The sequence below is a fragment of the Pelodiscus sinensis genome, chromosome 32 (genome assembly GCF_052426305.1).
Source record: "Pelodiscus sinensis isolate ZL-2025 chromosome 32, ASM5242630v1, whole genome shotgun sequence".
Classification (NCBI taxonomy): Eukaryota; Metazoa; Chordata; order Testudines; family Trionychidae; genus Pelodiscus; species Pelodiscus sinensis.
In genome coordinates, this window is record NC_143083.1 from 14,949,560 (window position 1) to 14,966,314 (window position 16,755).

General features: G+C 57.2%; 2 protein-coding genes across 7 annotated transcripts in view; one reads left to right on the forward strand and one right to left on the reverse strand.

The window, feature by feature from the left end:
* The first annotated feature begins 1,451 nt into the window (after positions 1 to 1,451).
* On the forward strand, positions 1,452 to 7,756 carry POLR2E (RNA polymerase II, I and III subunit E). 2 transcript variants are annotated; one of them, XM_075902657.2, is made up of 8 exons: positions 1,452 to 1,610; positions 2,708 to 2,882; positions 3,730 to 3,845; positions 4,924 to 5,004; positions 5,233 to 5,291; positions 5,477 to 5,555; positions 7,037 to 7,119; positions 7,533 to 7,756. In XM_075902657.2, exons 1-7 carry the CDS (start codon positions 1,554 to 1,556, stop codon positions 7,100 to 7,102), a joined length of 633 nt encoding a protein of 210 aa, XP_075758772.1. In that variant the 5' UTR covers positions 1,452 to 1,553; the 3' UTR covers positions 7,103 to 7,119; positions 7,533 to 7,756. The 2 variants fall into 2 exon arrangements, with proteins under 2 accessions (XP_075758772.1, XP_075758771.1); XM_075902656.2 differs by having other exon boundaries at positions 7,037 to 7,756.
* Positions 7,757 to 8,579: 823 nt separating this feature from the next.
* Positions 8,580 to 16,755, reverse strand: part of ARHGAP45 (Rho GTPase activating protein 45) — a 40,853-nt gene continuing 32,677 nt past the window's right edge. For all 5 annotated transcript variants that reach the window (XM_075902655.2, XM_075902654.2, XM_075902653.2 and 2 more), the window contains exons 19-23: positions 15,908 to 16,045; positions 13,801 to 14,042; positions 13,273 to 13,531; positions 12,457 to 12,550; positions 8,580 to 11,835 (exon numbers count right to left, since the gene is read on the reverse strand). In XM_075902655.2, coding sequence (XP_075758770.2) covers positions 11,402 to 11,835; positions 12,457 to 12,550; positions 13,273 to 13,531; positions 13,801 to 14,042; positions 15,908 to 16,045 — 1,167 coding nt within the window. In that variant the 3' untranslated portion in view covers positions 8,580 to 11,401. The remainder of the gene's footprint in view (positions 11,836 to 12,456; positions 12,551 to 13,272; positions 13,532 to 13,800; positions 14,043 to 15,907; positions 16,046 to 16,755) is intronic.

Sequence of the window (16,755 nt, forward strand, 5' to 3'; positions counted from 1 at the left end):
ACAAATCACACTGCAGCAGGAAAACATGGGTCATGCTGCGGTGTACAATCCAGACCAGTGTGGGGTTGTGTCACCTTCCCAGTTACTCTGGGTGCCTTCAGATGGTCTGCTACTGTGGCTCACAGCCCAGACACCAACAGCCAGCTGACAAGCGAGCGATCCCTTGAGGGTCTGTGCTTTTTAACTCTGGTTCAGCACCCCGATTCCAGCAGCTGGCCTGCAACACACCTGCGCCGCTCTGCTTTCTATCACGCAGTTACCTTATGCCAAGGTGACCCCTAGCACCGTCCCAGGCCTGAATTTCCCCAAGGTGTCCAGACCTTTCCTGGATCATTCAAAGGAATAATAAGGTTAATTTGCTCCTCTAAAGAGACAGATTGCATAGCTTATTACTCTACCCGATTGCTTCAGTTCAAACACAGCCCTGGCCTGGTTTAGATTAAAAGGCAAAGAGGTTTATTAACAAAAGGAGGCAGGATTTTAAGTGAGTTCAGGTGTGAAGGATGGAGTTAGAAATGGCTACAAGCAAATACAAACAGGAACATGCGTCTCAGACTAATACTCGGCATCAGCCAGTTGCAATCTTTGCCTGCTACGATTTCCTGAGACTTCAACCCCTTGGCTCAGGCCTCCTGAGTCCCTCTCGTTCTCTGCCCTCCCTTTATAGCCCAATAAACCTTTGAAAAGCCTCTCTCTACGTACTTTGACTTTGCTTCAAGAGGCAGGAACCCTTCTTGGGATGCCAGCCTCCATCCCCCATGGAGGTTAGGTCATCTCTCCACACACTGCTTCCCTCCTGCCTTTGTTTGTCTCTCATGTGAATAAGGCTCCCTTGTCTCTGGCTGCTGACAGGCCGTGTAGACAAGCAAATACTTTGTGGCCTTGTGGTCATGCTGCCCCCAGCTCTCTGGGGAGTGCTTGATGGCTCTGTTTCCCAAGTAGATACAGTGCCGCGCCCCTGTCACCGGCCAGCCCTGATGCATTTGCAGTTATGCATCTGCTCTCTTCAATTCCCAACCTCAAAACATGATCCCTGAGGCCATCAACGCAATCGATTGTGTGATCTGGTGCAGTGTGAACACGCATTTCACAGGGACATAAGCCCCAGAGTGACGAATCCCAGTTTCCCAGGGGTGTGGCACAGGCCCCTCTTAGCTACTGCTCATGGCCTTGCAGGAGCATGGAGGGGAATACAGGTGCAATTGCCCTGAGCTCTAGCGTCCTGGTCCCAAGTGATGCACTTGCAAGGCTGCAAGTCCCCTACAGCAGTAGGCTAGGAAACTACAACTCCCAGCATCCCTTGTTCGCAAAGACCCCTGCCGCCTGAGTGCGTGACTACTCTGTGCCTGTTATTTGCGGCAACATAATTACACCTGGTGTCACCGTGACTTTGTACGGACACAGCCCTGGGAAGCAGCGAAGGGGGGGTGTGTGTGTGTGTGTCCGTCCGTATCAGGCGTGTGTGTAGGACACCTCTACTGGGCAGGTCTGCGCCTGCGCGGGGGCCTGCGTCGGCGCTTGCGCAGTGGCTCGTTCGGCGCGCGGCGGGCGCCATGGACGACGAGGAGGAGACCTACCGGCTCTGGAAGATCCGCAAAACCATCATGCAGGTGGGGGGGGGGTTCCGAGCCCGCGCGGGGGGGAGTGTGTGTGTGTGGGGGGGGGGTTCCGAGCCCGCGCGGGGGGGGGTGTGTGTGTGTGGGGGGGGTTCCGAGCCCGCGCGGGGGGGGAGTGTGTGTGTGTGGGGGGGGTTCCGAGCCCGCGCGGGGGGGAGTGTGTGTGTGGGGGGTGTGGGGGGGGGGGGGTTCCGAGCCCGCGCGGGGGGGGAGTGTGTGTGTGTGGGGGGGGTTCCGAGCCCGCGCGGGGGGGGCGCGTGTGTGTGTGGGGGGGGGGTTCCGAGCCCGCGCGGGGGGGAGTGTGTGTGTGGGGGGGGGGGGTGGGGGGGGGTGTGTGTGTGGGGGGGGGGTTCCGAGCCCGCGCGGGGGGGGGTGTGTGTGTGTGGGGGGGGGGTTCCGAGCCCGCGCGGGGGGCGAGGGCGGGGGCCGGGTTCTGTCCTGCTCTGCTCCACTCTCCGTGGGTGAGCGTAGCCAAACCCCCCCTTGGGGCTGGAGGCCTTAGTGGATTCCCTGCGGAGGGAGGGGCTGGTCCTGGGCAGGGTGCAGGCCCGCACTGCTGGGGGCTGACTGCGGGGAAAGCAGGGCCGAGGCACCAGGCGCTATCCAAGTGCACCCACCACCGGGCGGGTTCCAGCCGGGGTCCTGGCTGTCCGTGGTCTGGGTGGCACTGCAGGGGGCAGAGCCACGCCCGGCCCGTGGTGGGTTACACGAGGGCTTAGCAGTAGCCAGCTGTTGGCTGCACTCTGGTCCCTGTTGCGGGACCCGTGAGCTCCTAGAAGGTGTTTTCTCAAACAGGTAGGGCAGGTGAGCGGTGATGACGGTTAATAACATTCAGCATGTATCTTGCTGTCCTGCCTCCACAGCACAAGCCGGCTGGGCCCTGTTGTGCTTGGTGCTGTGCAGACACAATAGCCTAACCCCAAACAGCCAAAAACTGGCGGATCAGTGGAAGCTGCCAGACAACCTTGGTATAGCCTCTGGGAGTGGGGAGACATGAACGAGGGAGGATTTGCTGGGTGGGGCGGAGGGAGACTGTAAAGCTGCATCTGTGTCTTATATGCATCACGAGTAAACAGGATTGTTGTCCTCAGTTGTGTCACGATCGGGGCTATCTGGTGACCCAGGATGAGTTGGATCAGACCTTGGAAGAGTTTAAAGCCCAATTTGGTGACAAGCCCAGTGAAGGGAGACCACGGCGGACTGACCTGACGGTGCTGGTGGCCCATAATGATGATCCTACAGATCAGATGTTTGTCTTCTTTCCTGGTGCGTATGGTGCTGTGAGAGACTGAGGATAGGTGTAAACATGAACCTTATTCTCCATGGGTGTCAGCAGCTCTCACTGGATGCAGTGCCAGCCTAGAACCGATTCTTTTAACTAGCTGCAAAAACTGCATGGAGGGGGTGGCTTAACTTTCTGAGCATCGGTTCTGAAGTGCTGGGTTTCTGGGAACTAATCCCAGGTTGGGTGGCCCAAGTTAGATCAGTTCAGCACCATTCAACATGCCACTTATCGTGTGGGTCTGTCAGAAGGCCTGCCTGTTCCTAGAAAATTCCTGGGAGCTCTTGACTCCAGCCAGCTTGGCTATCTGCTTTAGAGGCCTAACTTTGCTGGCATTATGGAGGCAAAACGTCCCTTGAAGCCAATGAACATTTTGGCTAAGTACGGACTGACTAGGCTGAACAGCCAGGCTACAATCCTGAGCAATTTATAGCAGGGTTGTTTGGCCGCTTGGCTATGTAGCCGCTCTCTGTCGTTCATTCTTTTTCTTGGTGCTGCGTAGTACAGTCTATCACATTTGGATAAGTGGCAAATGCCCAATAGGGCCTCTGAACCAGCTAGCTTGTAATGAAAACAGTTCTGTTTTCTGGAGTCCCAGCTGCCCCGCTGTGGTGAGTCACTTTGCACTTGCGGTTTCTGGAAGTGCAAGATGATACCTGCACTCTGAAGAGCAGCAGCATGTCATGACAAAGGGGAGGCTCTTAGAAACCCAGGAGAAGAATAGAGATGTGCTAGCACTGTTGTTCTGAGACCAGGTGCAGAACAAAGGTGCTTAAAATGCAGTCTTATGACAGTCAGGAGTAATGGTGTTGTGACTTCTTTATTCCTCAGAGGAGCCCAAGGTCGGGATAAAGACCATCAAGATGTACTGCCAGAGGATGCAGGAGGAGAACATCACCAGGGCTCTGATTGTGGTGCAGCAGGGCATGACCCCCTCAGCAAAGCAGGTAGGCAATGATCCTACGTAAGGGCTGGGTGGGAGTGGCTAGGATGGGACAGGAGATACACAGCCTTGGGCGGGAGGGGGGAGAGTTGGTACCAAATGCCCAGTGGTCAGTGCCCTGGAGATTAACTTTTTTGCCTAACATTGTCCTCTTTAAAAAAAGATGTCGTCGTGCTGCTTGCAGGTAGTGCAGAACCCTCAGGTAACCGGGCAGGCGAGCATTGGAGGACAGAGGCTTAACACCCATTTGCTAAGGTTTAGTCGTGCACTTGAAGGGAGCTACCTACATGCTAGGGATGTAAAATCCCGTTAAATTGGTTAACCAGCTAAATGTAGTGGTTAACTGCTTAAATGGGAGATTGGGAGGTGGGGGGATGGAGCTGCTCTAGTCCCCACCGGTTAAGAGTGATGCTTATTGGTTCCGGTTAACAGGTGATGCTTACTGGTTAACCGGTTAATCTTCCACATCCCTATTACACACCCGCACAGCTGTGCAACGCGACTGGAACTCTTACCAGGCTTTCAGGGGACTGAGTTTAGCTAAATTGGGTTTGCTAGGTATGAGGGACCCTCAGGCAACCTTAAACTCTGTCAAAGATTTTTGTTGAATTGCTAGTACATAGATCCTACCAATTGAGAGGGTAAAACCTTCCTCGCTCAGAAGTTTTATAGTCTGGGGTGGACAAGCCTGAGAGATGTTTACAAAAGGGGGAGAGATTGTGGTGAAGAAAAGAAGGCTGGAGTGATAGAGATAAGTATCGGGAGTAAGAGGAAATGGAGAGAAATAAGACCTGAAGCTTGATGAAGGAAGGGAGCAGTGCGCTTAGGCGATGGGAGAAGAGACTAGGGCAGTGAGCAAAGGGGAGGTTGGCAGAGAAGAGGTGCTTGTGTGTTTAGCATCTTGGCTAAGATAGTCTCCCCTTGGTCTGTCTGCAGATACAGTTGATGTTGCTGTGGGTAATGCTTTAGCTGTAGTGTCTGGTGCTCATTGACGTTCAGCTCTGACTAGACAGGATCACCTTGGATTGCTGTGTGGGACCCTTCCTAGGCTGAAGTTTAAAACCTTTTGGTCTTTCTTTCAGTCATTGGTAGACATGGCTCCCAAATACATCCTGGAACAATTCCTGCAGCAGGAGCTACTGATCAACATCACAGAACACGAGGTGAGTTGGACGCTTGGGCAACATGGAGCGAGTTCAGGGCAGCCAGCCTTTACTCTGGCCAGTCTGCTTGTAAGTCAGCCCCTTGACGTTTTTTTACTGTGTATTTTGGGTCGCTGGGTGTGGGGCCATAGAGCCATTGTAGTCTTCCTCGTCCCTGTTTACTAGTCTTGGACACCACAGGAAGTGACCGTTCTCCCCTCTGATCTGACTCTGCTTTTGTGTTTACAGCTGGTTCCAGAGCACGTGGTCATGACAAAGGAAGAAGTTACTGAATTACTCGCCAGATAGTATCCTTCTGTTTGCTCCAAATGCCCCTCCCGCCCCTCCCAGCATGGAAGTGCTGGAAATAGCTAGGCTTCTGCTACATTGAAGAGGCCGTTGCATGACCTGTAGGTTCTGTTTCTTGCTGGGAGAAAGCCGGGGCGAATAATCAACCTTCTGGTGGGGGCTTTTCCTTCACTGTGCGTCTCAGTAAGCTGAGAGAGAACCAACTCCCCAGGATACAGGCTGGAGATCCTGTGGCCAGATACTTTGGAATAAAGCGAGGGCAGGTAAGGAGCAGAGCATGGTGGCTCTGAGGCAGCCTCTGGGGGAAAGCAGCAAGACAGGCTCTGTTTTGTAAGGCCTGTAAATAAACCCAGCAGGTACCTCCTATCTAGTGCCGAGTATGGGGTCCCTGCCTCTTCGTGTGTAACCTCTAGTATGGCTAGTGGAAGCTGCGCAGGGTGACTGCAGGATCCTGTTATGTTATGAGTGTGGGGGAGGGATGTTCAATATCGGTTAATTGAATAATCGAGGAACCTCATGAGTTCTTACCAGTTACTAGTCTATAGTCGCCGGGGGTGGGGCCAGCAGCCAGCGCGCTTCGGCCCCACTCCCGAGGAGCCCAGGTGGGAGCTGGTCCACGAGGGGAGCCAGTTTAAAAACCAGCCCGTCGTGGACTGGCTGCCTGTTGCCTTGCACTGCTCTGATTCAAAAGTGAAAGTGCGCACCGGGACGCGTTGGTTTGAACCAAACCCCTCGGTTCGAACGAACGTTACTCCTCAAAATGAAAATGGTGCGCACTTTCACTTTCGAATCAGCTGTTGAGCGGAGTGACGCGCCAGCGAGATCATGCTAATGAAGTGCAGGATATTTAAATCCCCACTTCATTAGCATTTTCGGTCGCCTGCATTTGCATCCCTAGCTCGAACTAGGGAGCAAGTGTAGACGTACCCTTACTGACGGTGGGGGAGAAATGCGTGGAGTCTGTAGCATTAACCTGTAAGCTTTTGCTCATCGGTTAAGCAGCTGCACTGCTGCATCTCTAGTTTGGGGCACAGATCTTACCAAGTGCCTTGTGTGTTACATACCCAGGGTTGGGTCTTCAGCTGGCTCTGCAGGTTCTTCATTCAGAAAAAAATTCCTCCCCAGGAGGGGGGCATCTGAATGAGGAATCTTCATTGCTTTTGGGATGGGAGCTAAGCTGCTGTTGCTCAGCTGTCCCCCCTTTCTCTACGCAGGGTGCGGTGCTGATGGGCCCCGTAGGAAATCTCTCCACTAGAGAGCTGTGGCAAGGTTCTGATTCAGGATAAACCAATGTGTGCTTTGATACTTAAAAAGCTTCTTTAAAGGCATCTGCATTTCTACCCTAATCTGACTGAGCTCTCACCAGGCCTCCCCCCATCCACTGGGATGTGTGTAAGGCACGGAGCATAGCCAGGGGTCAAGGTTCACTTGATGGACCCTCTACCTGGCCTTGCACCCCACGCAACGGCATGGTGTGTTAAACTCACACGTTCCTGCTTCACAGGCCTGTCTGTAATCTGTCCCCTGCACACCATGCCACAGAAGCACGTTGTTTGTCCCCTAGCGACAGGCAGCTGTCTCAGGGACTGGTTTCCTCCCGCGGTGTTGTGTTCTCCTCTCCCGAGGCTGAATGCTTCTGCCTCTTCGTTGGGCACCTGAGCTAATCCCAGCAGCTGGGAACCCTTCCAGGTGAAATTCGGAGCTGCTTTTCATTGCTTATAAGCTGCTTTTGTTGCCCTTGTAGGTGGTCAAGATCATAAGACCCAGTGAGACTGCAGGGCGATACATCACCTACCGCCTGGTTCAATAGCCTATGCTGTGCAGCAGGTAACGTGGATCCACCCCCCTGCTGACGGGGTTGCCTGGCTGGGAAGCTGTTGTACGACGTCAGAAATTGATGCTGTAACTTCGTGTTAGCAGGATCCATCTCTGCAGTGGGATGTTTTAAACCGACCTGGACAAAGCCCCAGACAGTGCATGGCAGGGAACTTCCCCTGTGCCCAAAGGAGAACTAAATGGGGCCTCCTGCCGTGCACACTGTAACCCTCTCCTTGCATGGAACACGTGTTCCGCTCTGCTTGGGGCAAGGGAATTTGCTCGTCTGGAACGGGAGGGCTGAGTTGGAGGTGGGGTTAGACACGAGGCGGTTGGTGCCGGGCGCAATTCGGCTGCTCGGCGGCAGTGCAAGCGACAGATTGTCTGAAATTTCGGAGAGAAATTCCAGATTCTCTTTCTTCCAGGAGGCGGAATCCTGTGCTGTCTGAGCCGTGCCCTGTCCAGCTCCGCTTGACAGGCTCTCTGGATTGCCCTGACCCTGGTGTGCTTTCACCCAGAGCAGTGGTGCCGGGGATTAGCTCTTCCCTCTGTCTCTTTCCCCACAAGCCTGCTGACTGGACTTACGCTCAGTGTCACGAGCTGCTGAATTTTGAGTGGAATTGTGTTTTAATAAAGGCTTGTGCTGCAAGTGTCTCGCACTGGTGCAGCGTTTCTCCAGCTGCCCCTGCAGCAGAACCTCCTGCCTCTGCTATTCCAGATTCCTCCCCTTCCCTTCTGGTAACATCTTGAACCTGTAAGCGTTCTAACGAAATCTGCTCCCGGTGTCCTCAGCCATAGATCCTAGGGCTGTACAATCACAGTTAATCGGTGAACCCGTTAAAACTAAGGTTAAACTGGTTAACTGACTCAGCTGGATCTACTGGCAGTCCCAAGCACGGGGGAGCTGGTTTCTGCATACGAATCCTCTTTCCCACTCGGGCAGGTTGTGGGGGGGCCAGCTCCTGACCTCTGCGAGGCTAGAGCAACCCTCTGCCTGCGCTGGGTTGCGGGTGGGCGGCTGCTCCCGGGTACTAGTTAACCAGTTTCCTGGAAAGGGTGATACTTACTGGGTAACTGGTTAACCGGTTACCTGTTCACCTTCCTAATAGCTCCCACGCTTGCATTGCTTAGCTAGCTGGACTTTTCCCTGCACTGTTCCATTTGCAGACAGGGAAACTGAGGCACGAAGTGACTGGGACAAGATCACATAGCAAGGTGGTGGTAGCATTTGGCATAGAACCTGTGAATCCTGACTCCTGGGCTATGCCAGGCACTGGAGTGCACTGCCTCATGTTGCTGCCCCTGTGGGTAAATAGTCACCCTAGGGTTGAGATCAGAAACTTGCTGCACAGGAGCTGAGATGCCACCGTGCAGCTGAGGCTGGTTACGAAGGTGGCAGCTGAGTCTCCTCTCAGCTCTGTGGCTCAGTGGGGTGGACGGGGGGTTCTTAGCTGCTGCTTAGCTTGGCAACACTCGTCTCACTACTTTTATTTCTTTGAAGCGTGTGGCTTTGTACGGAACACAAACGAGGTAATACTGCTGTTTACAGCAAGGCTGTGACTCATGGTCAGCTAAACACGCTGCACGAATACAGAACACGTGGCACATGCTAAGCACACACAACACTGCTCATACCGAATCTCCACCCGCCCAGCCTTCGCCGCGCTGGCCAGGGACAGGACAGGAACGTAGTGAGGCAGTTCTCCTACGATGGAAACAAGCAGCTGTAAAATGTAACCCTTGGGTTGAAGGACCGTGCAGTGAGGCCTCTTGCAATCTTCCAGCTCAGTCTGCAGTCTGCTCTGGACCGTTGTTCTGTGTGGCATTCGCCTGGTTACAGTAATCCCAGAACAGCTTTTTGGTGGTGAAAAAATAAAGGTGCTTGTGAGGTGGAGAGATGGCCCGTTCCTGGTTCTTTCCTCTTGCTTCAGCGGTTACTGATCCTCTTTGGAGTTGGTAACGTTTGGTCTAACAACACAGTCTTTGCTTCTTCATCAGGCAAGAGCCTGTAATTACCAACCCAAACCTGTGCGGTGGCCGTCCATTCAGTACCACAGTGGCTAGGCCCGAGGGTGGCTTGGTTTGGTGGCCTCTCCCGAGCAGGGACTGAGCTGCAGACTGTTTAGACACCTCCCAGGGCCGTCAGTGGAGGGATCTTGGCCTGGAACGCTGGTGGAGCCCGAATGGGTTGAGTGTGTCAAGTTCTCTTGCTCCAGGCTGTCTGCGGAGTCCACGAGCTGCGTGTAGTGACCTCTAGTGGAGAAGCCATGAACGGGGCACATGGTTTTGTCCCTGCCACGGAACTTGGTAAGTTGCTGAGGAAGTGGGACTGCCAGGAACAGCTCAGGCCCTAGCTGTGGTTTTGAATCGCCTTGGATGCCGCCTGTTCTCAGGGGATCGGCTGGCTTAGGGAATGCAGCCTGCCACTGGGGAGCAATGTTCCACGGGAGCGTGAGTCCAGGGAAGCTAGAACTTGCCCTTTGGCTTTGTGCACCTGCCCACGTGTGCACAAGTGACAGTGGGAGATCGGCGGGCACCCTGGGGGGCGAGCCGCTTTGAGGACAAAATGCAGAAAGCTGAATCCTGACTTGGTATTCGGCTGAATCGAGTAGCCCTCGCAGCAGGCCTGGGACGTAGCTCCCGGGTCCACCTGCTCTGCAGGGGGATGAGGGGCTTACTCTGGGGTGGGGCAGTGTTACACACAGAGCCCCAGCACCCGGCTCAGGCTGTACGCGTAACGTGACAGGTGGGCTGGCAAAGCAGGGACTGAGCACAGCTGCCTGCAGGTCTCTGAATCTGGGAGTCCCACGCACACAGCGGGTGGGAGTTGCCCCGCCTGGTTCAGGTGAGCCCCCAGCACAGGGGAGTTGACGCAGCTGGGGAGCTGGTGTTTACTCAGCTGGCTCCCTGCTCACTTCCAGGGCTTAGCAACCGTCGCAAGAGGAACATGGAAGCCTGAGGACAGGCTGGCGTGGGAATAAGAGGAAGTGATTTTCAGGCAGTTGGTTATAAACTCTGTTTGCACGTTCAGTCTCCTACCGCAGCGATGTGGGCGCCTGCGTTCCCTAAAGACCATCGCATCTGGTTCCGTTTAACCCTTGAGCTCCTTTGCCCAGCAAGTGTCGGGCGCGTGCTGACCGGTCACCTAAAGAGCTAGCTACCACTTCAGACAAGTCCTGGCCTGTGAACCGGGGCAGAGGGCATGTCACTGCCCACAAGGCAGGCACGTTCAGAGAGGCTGAGGCTCCTGCGAGTGCTCCGCACCCACGCGAGGGAACTGGCTGCCTGTAGGAGCCGGACGCAAGGCACGAGAGAGCAGGCCTGCCGCCCTCCACGTTCATTCACAGCAGCAAGTCCACAGCTGGCAGCTCTCATGCAGCATCGTTTACGATCTTGCCAAGCGGAAAACGACCATCTGCAAGAACAGTTCTACAAACTTCCCCATGGGGCTTGGAAGGGCAGGCCACTAGTTAAGTGACCTGTCGCTGCGGTTGGCATGTTTGATGCCGTGTGTGTGGGCATCACGCAGGCATGCGCAGCCTCGATACGCAGCAGCATCCACCTCCTTTCCAGAAGCGTTATCCCTTCCCTGCCGACGGGCTGGCGGTGCTGGGCGCCCGCGCTGGGAGCTTGTGGGAGGAGACGGCCCACTGCTGGGGCATCCCGTCTGTCCTCTGCCACCCCCGAGCCTGTGCCTCTCCACGGCACAAGCGGCGTGGGGCCCCACGCTCTGCGCCAGGGTAAGAGATTCCCTCTGCCTCCTGGGATGCTGAGGCTGGAGGGGGAAGAAGATGGAGCTTTCTTAAAACATGTGGAAGCACATCTGTGTGGTGTCCCTCCTAGCCCCAGCAGCTGGAGTTTTCGGTCATCACAGCAGCGCACTGGACTCCTCGCTGTCTGCATCTCTGCTCCTGGCGAGCTGTTTCGGTGAAGGCGAACGTAAACCCTCTGGCAGCAGGGCCTGGATCCCTTCCCAGTCCAGCAGGATAAGGGGACAGCCACCTTTCGAAGGGGTACGCTTGGTGGCTCGAGCTGCGACCGAGCCGAGGCACTGGAGCTGGAAAGGCAGCTTGTCAGACTGATGGGAGTGTCCTGGCCGAGGGGTTGGTATGGGAGCTCCAGGCACTAGGTAAAGGTGACTCTACTGTCTGCAGCCAGCATACGAAACCCTTCTTCATTGCGCTAGAACCGTCCCCGAACATGCCCAGCGTCGCTCTGTGCTTAGCTGCCTGTGACCAGCCTCTTAGGTCAGCCGCCCTGCCCCCTGTCCATTGCATAGCCTCTGGGAGGCAGCCTAGACGAACCTGGGCTGCCGCTCGCTGGCTGACCTCACCAGTATTGTGCCGTCCCGTAGCCGCGTGGTGGGCAGCAGCCGGTGCTCCCGACAGCGCTCGGCCAGCAGCGCGTTGTTGGACTGGTTCGTGTTACAGTCAGAAAGGGGCCGGCTCGCCTGTCCGTCCCTCTCCGAGACGGGCTCCTCCTCCGGGTCGCTCTGCTCCTCCTCCCCTGCCGGGCTGTGCTGGAGGGAGGCCTCTGCATCCGACTGGCCCACGCTGCAAGTCCTGCTCAGCTGCCCCTCGCTCGCGTCGTCGCAGAACTGAGCCTCGTCCGTGCTCGTCTCGCTCTCCTGCTTTGCCAGCTGCTGCCTTGAGGCTTCCTCGTGGATAGCCGGCAGCTCCGGCCCCTCCTCCAGCTCCGAGTCAGAATCTAAAGAGTGATCGCCAGAGCCTGTGGGATACAAGGGACTCTCTTAACTGACTTTCTTCGCTGTCCCCAACGGCTCTGCCGGCTGCGCCCTCTGGGCCGCATGGGCACTGCCAAACAGGCCGGTTTTCCTTCCCAGAGAAGTATGCCTCCCCTGAATCTGTCCCCTGTTGGTTACGGGGTCCCTCTGGTGCTTTTCTGTACAGCAGCAAACCCCTGCATCCGTTCAGCTGTGAGGGAAAGGGCCGCAGAGCCGCGGTTGCTCGGGCGGGAGAACGGTGACTCGTACGTCTACCCCTGCCAGCTCCCACGTGTAGCCCTGCCTGGGAGAGCTGCTGATCCGTTCCCACCTCGCAGATGCAACCTAGGCGGCAGCAGCATGAGAACCTCCTCAGCCCTGCCAGCCTCGCCTCGTAGCCAGAGGCCCTTCTCTGTGTCCCCTTGGCCTCTCTGCTGAGAGTGACCCATGGCCAACCGGTGCTGATGGCAACGTGGACTCCTGCCCGCTCAGCCCATGGTGATAACTTTGGGTTATTCTCCGCCTTTGGCCGGTTTGGAGCAGGCTGCGGCGCTACCTTGGCATCCTTCCGTACCCTTGGAAAGGCCAGCAGGGGAGGGCAGGGCCTGTCTTCGGCGGTGACTCACCTGTGTATGGGTCAGTGTTGCTGTCCAGCTCCCCCTGCTCCAAGGACACCTCGAGGTGCGGGATGTTGCAGTGTGGAGCCGTGGGCTCGCTGTCCTGCGAGGAGAGGTAGAAGAGCAGCACGGTGAACACGGGGTGGGAGAAGGGGCAGGAAGGAGCCATTGCCCCACTCAGCTCTTCTCACGCTAATTCGCAAGGTTCCCTTGGCTCTGAGGGGTCTGGCTCGTGAAACGCCATTCACAGGAACAGAGGCGCAGCGGGGGAGGGAATCCAGCCTTCCTCCCTCGCCCTTTCTGTCTTGGCGGCTGCGTGTGCGTGTTTGCACAGCTGTGGGCCTTGGGCCTTGAGGGGGCCTCCTCCAAACAGCACCGTCCTACACAATAACTGCTAGCGGGCGTCTGGTACGTGTGGGTTTAAACACAGCCCAGGGCAAGAGGGCTGCCTGAGAATCTGCCCCCCAAGGAGGCAGCTGGCTGAACCCTGGCTTAGATTCTGCTTTCTGACTTGGCACGAATGCTTCAAAAAGTTGTTTCACGCCAAGTAGGTGGGAAGCTTCCTTCCCCTGCACCTTCAGGGCCTGGTCAACTCCGTGGCCTCTTTGCCCTTCTACCGCTGGTGGATTGCCCGAGGTAAGAGAAGACTCTGCTTCCTTGGGGGGCACTGGCTACTTCTTCCTTCCTTTTTACAGCTTGCTCATGCCACACCCTCCTCCTCTCGCCCCAGGCGCCCCGATGGGGGAAGCAGAAATAGAAGGGCTGCTTAGATAAGCGCTTCACCACCCCCACCCCAATTGCAGGGCTCGGGGCTCAGACTCCCACCTGGCTAGAGCTTCTGGCCTTCTCCTCGGCATCCTCCGCGTCTTCGGTCAGGCCCGCCAGCAGCGTGGCTGCCTTGTTCTCGAAGATGGTGGCGTAGAAGATGATGAGCGCCTCGGTGATGCGGGCCTGGTGCGGGTAGTCGACCAGCGAGGACAGGGAGATGGTGGCCTCGGTGGGCCGGGGGCGCATCAGCGTTGGCCCGAAGACGATGCCCAGGTTGCTCGAGGTCATTTTGTTGTCCTGTTCTACCTCCACGATCCTGAAGGCGCCAGGGAGCGGGAAGAGACGGGGTCATGGGAGGAGGGGATGGGGAAGGGGCCCAGACAGACAGAACTCATGCAGCACCAGGGATGTGAGGAGGCGTTCCCCCTTCGACGGGGAGAGGAGAGCACCACCCCACCTGGCTAGGGCTGGAGAGGACTCAGCTTCCACTGTGGGGGGCAGCCGGGCCTGAACCCCCCCTCCCATTTCAAGAAGAGGCAGCAAGTGCTGCAGCATCCCCAGTACCCCCCTTGTCGCTCCCCTCACCGTCTCAGATGCTGCACGATGTACTGCAGCGTGGCCAGGTTCTCCGGCGGAAGCTCCTTCAGCAGCTCCCTCAGCTTGGTCACCAGCGTCACCACCGTCTTGTCCGTCTCGGCTCCCTTGTCCACCAGCTCGGGGCCTCCCTTCCCGGACTTGGGCTTGCTGTCGCCCGCGCCTTGCAGGCTTTCCTTGGCCAGGCCCATGAGTGCGTTGTACAGCCGGAAGGGCATGATGGGTTCTGGCAGCTGCAAGAGAGACCCGCAGGGGGAAGGGCTCCGTGAAGGCAGAGGCTCCGCAGGATGACGCGAGATGCCCATAGCCTGGGGGAGGGGCCCCTCCCTCCTGCATCTGCTGCCTGCGGGCTCGCTGAGCCGAGAGAGCTCTTCTGCAGGGCGGGCAGGTTCTCTTCTATGGCAAAGAAACCTCCCACAGCCCTGGGCACCCCGCAATGGGGCGAGGGACGGGAGGGACGGCTCTCGGCCGCCCCCTCGGAGTCCCGCGTCGATCCCAGGCCCCCCTTGCCACTTCTTCCTGTAAATCAGACGCTTGCTTATCGCAGAACTTTGGATTTGTGTCCCCTTCCCTCCCGAGGCCCTGCAGAGCCGGAGCCCCACAGCCAGCACGGGGAGCAGGCAAGCCCCCTGCACAGCGCCGCAGGAGAGTTCGGCCAAGGGCTGTGGGCGGCATGGGACGCCGTTGAGCCCCTCGGCGGCCGCAGGGCGGCGCTCGCACTGTTGGCGTTGCAATCGCCTTTCCGAGCAAACCTCAACCACGGAGCCACTCCCTCTGGCGTGTCTGAGCGAGACGACTTCCCGTCTCATGAATCACGACTTCCCGTCGCCCTGGCTGGGGTTTGCCTGCTCTGATGCGGGACTCGAAAGCAGAGCCGGGTGTTGGTCTGCGCGCTCTTTCCTGGGGGGCTGTCCTGCCTTGCCCCACAGGCCGTGGCCTTGGCTGCTGTAGTTTAGCCTAGTTCCACCGCCCTCAAAGAGGCCCTTGGAGACGAGGAAAGGGCCTGGCCTTGGTGTCCGACCCCTTCTAGCAGCTCAAAACCCAGCCCCCAAGGGGTTAACAGGTGTGAGTAACACGCTGCTTCCTCTTCTGCCTTGCGGTGCCTCCTTGGAGGATGTGGGTGGCCCGTTTTGAAGGCCCATTTTCACAGCTGGGGCCCTGGCCCGGGGAGAGCCCTCGGTACCAAGCACCTTGAACACCAAGGCACGAATCGGCCTGGCAGGTTCCTCGCTGGGCTCAGCGGCCAGGCCTGCCACGCGCTCCCTGTCTGAGCCCGACCATATCACTTCCTCTCTTGCCGGGCGGGGGAGGCTAGCTGCTTTGGAAAGACTCGGCAAAGACTGGGGGGGGGGGAAGGGGGTGGGTATGCCACGGAAGGCCTGCTCCACGTAGGCAGCGTGTCTAATGGTGGGTTCGAGCTTGTAAATGACCCCTCGACCAGGCCTAGCCTGAGCAATGGCTGGACAAGAATCCCCCAGCCTGTCTCTCCTGCCCGTAGCCCCGACCACAGGCCTTCTTTGAACTGGAGGGCTGGGCGAATTCTGTCCCTGGGGCGTGCCCCTGAAGGGGTGAATTGGTGGCAGCTCCCACGAGGGTTCCTGTCCACTATCCCCATGCCCACAGGCTGCCGAAGAGCCCCTGGATGGGAAGGTTTCAGCAGCAGGGCCATGCCATCTGAAAGTAGGAGTCCTCTCCCTCGCTGCCCCGGACAGGAGCTGTTTGTTAATTTACTGAACTAATAGATTTTTAGGGAGGTCTTGGCGGGCTCCTTCTGGTTTCAGTGCCCTTGAGTTCGTGGAGGGCTCCAGCCTTGCTTTGCTGAGGATAAAAGTTGAGCTGTGGGGGGACCCCCTTTCTCTCCGGAGTTGGGACTTAGACACAGCAAAGTGCGGGATGAAATTCCTTGGCCTGCTCCCGATTTGGAGCCGGGAGTTCGATACCTTAGCTCCACCCTTAGCACGAGCATCGGGCATACAGAGTTTATCCCAAGTTTGTGGCCCAACTTCTCCCCCCAGCGGTGACCCAGTGGGAAACTTTCTTGGTGATTCTTCCCCTCTAGCCGTGCAGAGAGAATCCCGGGGGGTCGGGAACGTCTCACCTGGCGCAGGTAGAGCTTCAAGACGTTGCTGATATCGTGAGGGGAGGCCTGAGACAGCTCCACCAGCTCCTTCCCGTTCTCAAACGCCTGGCAGAGTTTCTCCACACGCGTCTTCACGCCGTTAACCCGGTAGATGCCCTGCAGAGGGGGAAGGGAGACCGGGAGGCATGTTTCCCCAGCAGCTCACCCAGCACAAGGCAATTCAAAGGGGTTTGGCTGAGGGGTTAGGCGAGGGCTGTAGAATCGTGCCTGGCGTGGAGGAGGTGAATAAGGGCGTGTTGTTTACCCCGGCGCGCGCAAGTTAGGGATCACCCAACAAACTGAGCTTAAAACGAACACAAGGAAGAACTTCGTCCCCCAGTGTATGGGCCACCTGTGGAACTCCTTGCCAGGGGATCTGGTGAGGGCTGGAAGTATCATGGGGTTCAAAAGGGAATGAGGTAAGTTCATGGAGGGTAGGTCTATCGATGGCAATGAGCCGGGACGATCAAGGCGCGACCCCTCGTACCTCTGACTGCCAGAAAACAGCCCGAAGATTTGGTGATGCCCTGTTGCTCTTTCCCTCGAACGCACCTGGCTTTGGCCCCTGCCAGCAGGCAGGATCCTGAGCTAGGTGGAGCATTGGTCTGGCCCAGGCTGGCTGTTCTTAATCATTAAGAGTTGGTTAGACAACAGCTCTAAGCCCTGGTGCTGCTGTTTGATGCCTGTTTCCCTGTTGGCGAGCCAGGAGGTGTCTTATCCGTTACAGATAATCTCGCTCTGATACTAACTATGACTCGGGAGCTCCTGGCTCCCAGCTCACTAGCCCTGTCTAGAAGCAACCTGACGACATCCCTGCAGGACACAGC

What these genes read in the sequence shown, in the direction of transcription:
- POLR2E (XM_075902656.2), top strand. Translation starts at nt 1,554, where the DNA reads ATGGACGACGAGGAGGAGACCTACCGGCTCTGGAAGATCCGCAAAACC. An exon ending in GATGTTTGTCTTCTTTCCTG is followed by an intron (nt 2,883 to 3,729) that starts GTGCGTATGGTG and finishes TTTATTCCTCAG; the next exon opens with AGGAGCCCAAGGTCGGGATA. An exon ending in ACTGAATTACTCGCCAGATA is followed by an intron (nt 5,292 to 5,476) that starts GTATCCTTCTGT and finishes TGTGCGTCTCAG; the next exon opens with TAAGCTGAGAGAGAACCAAC.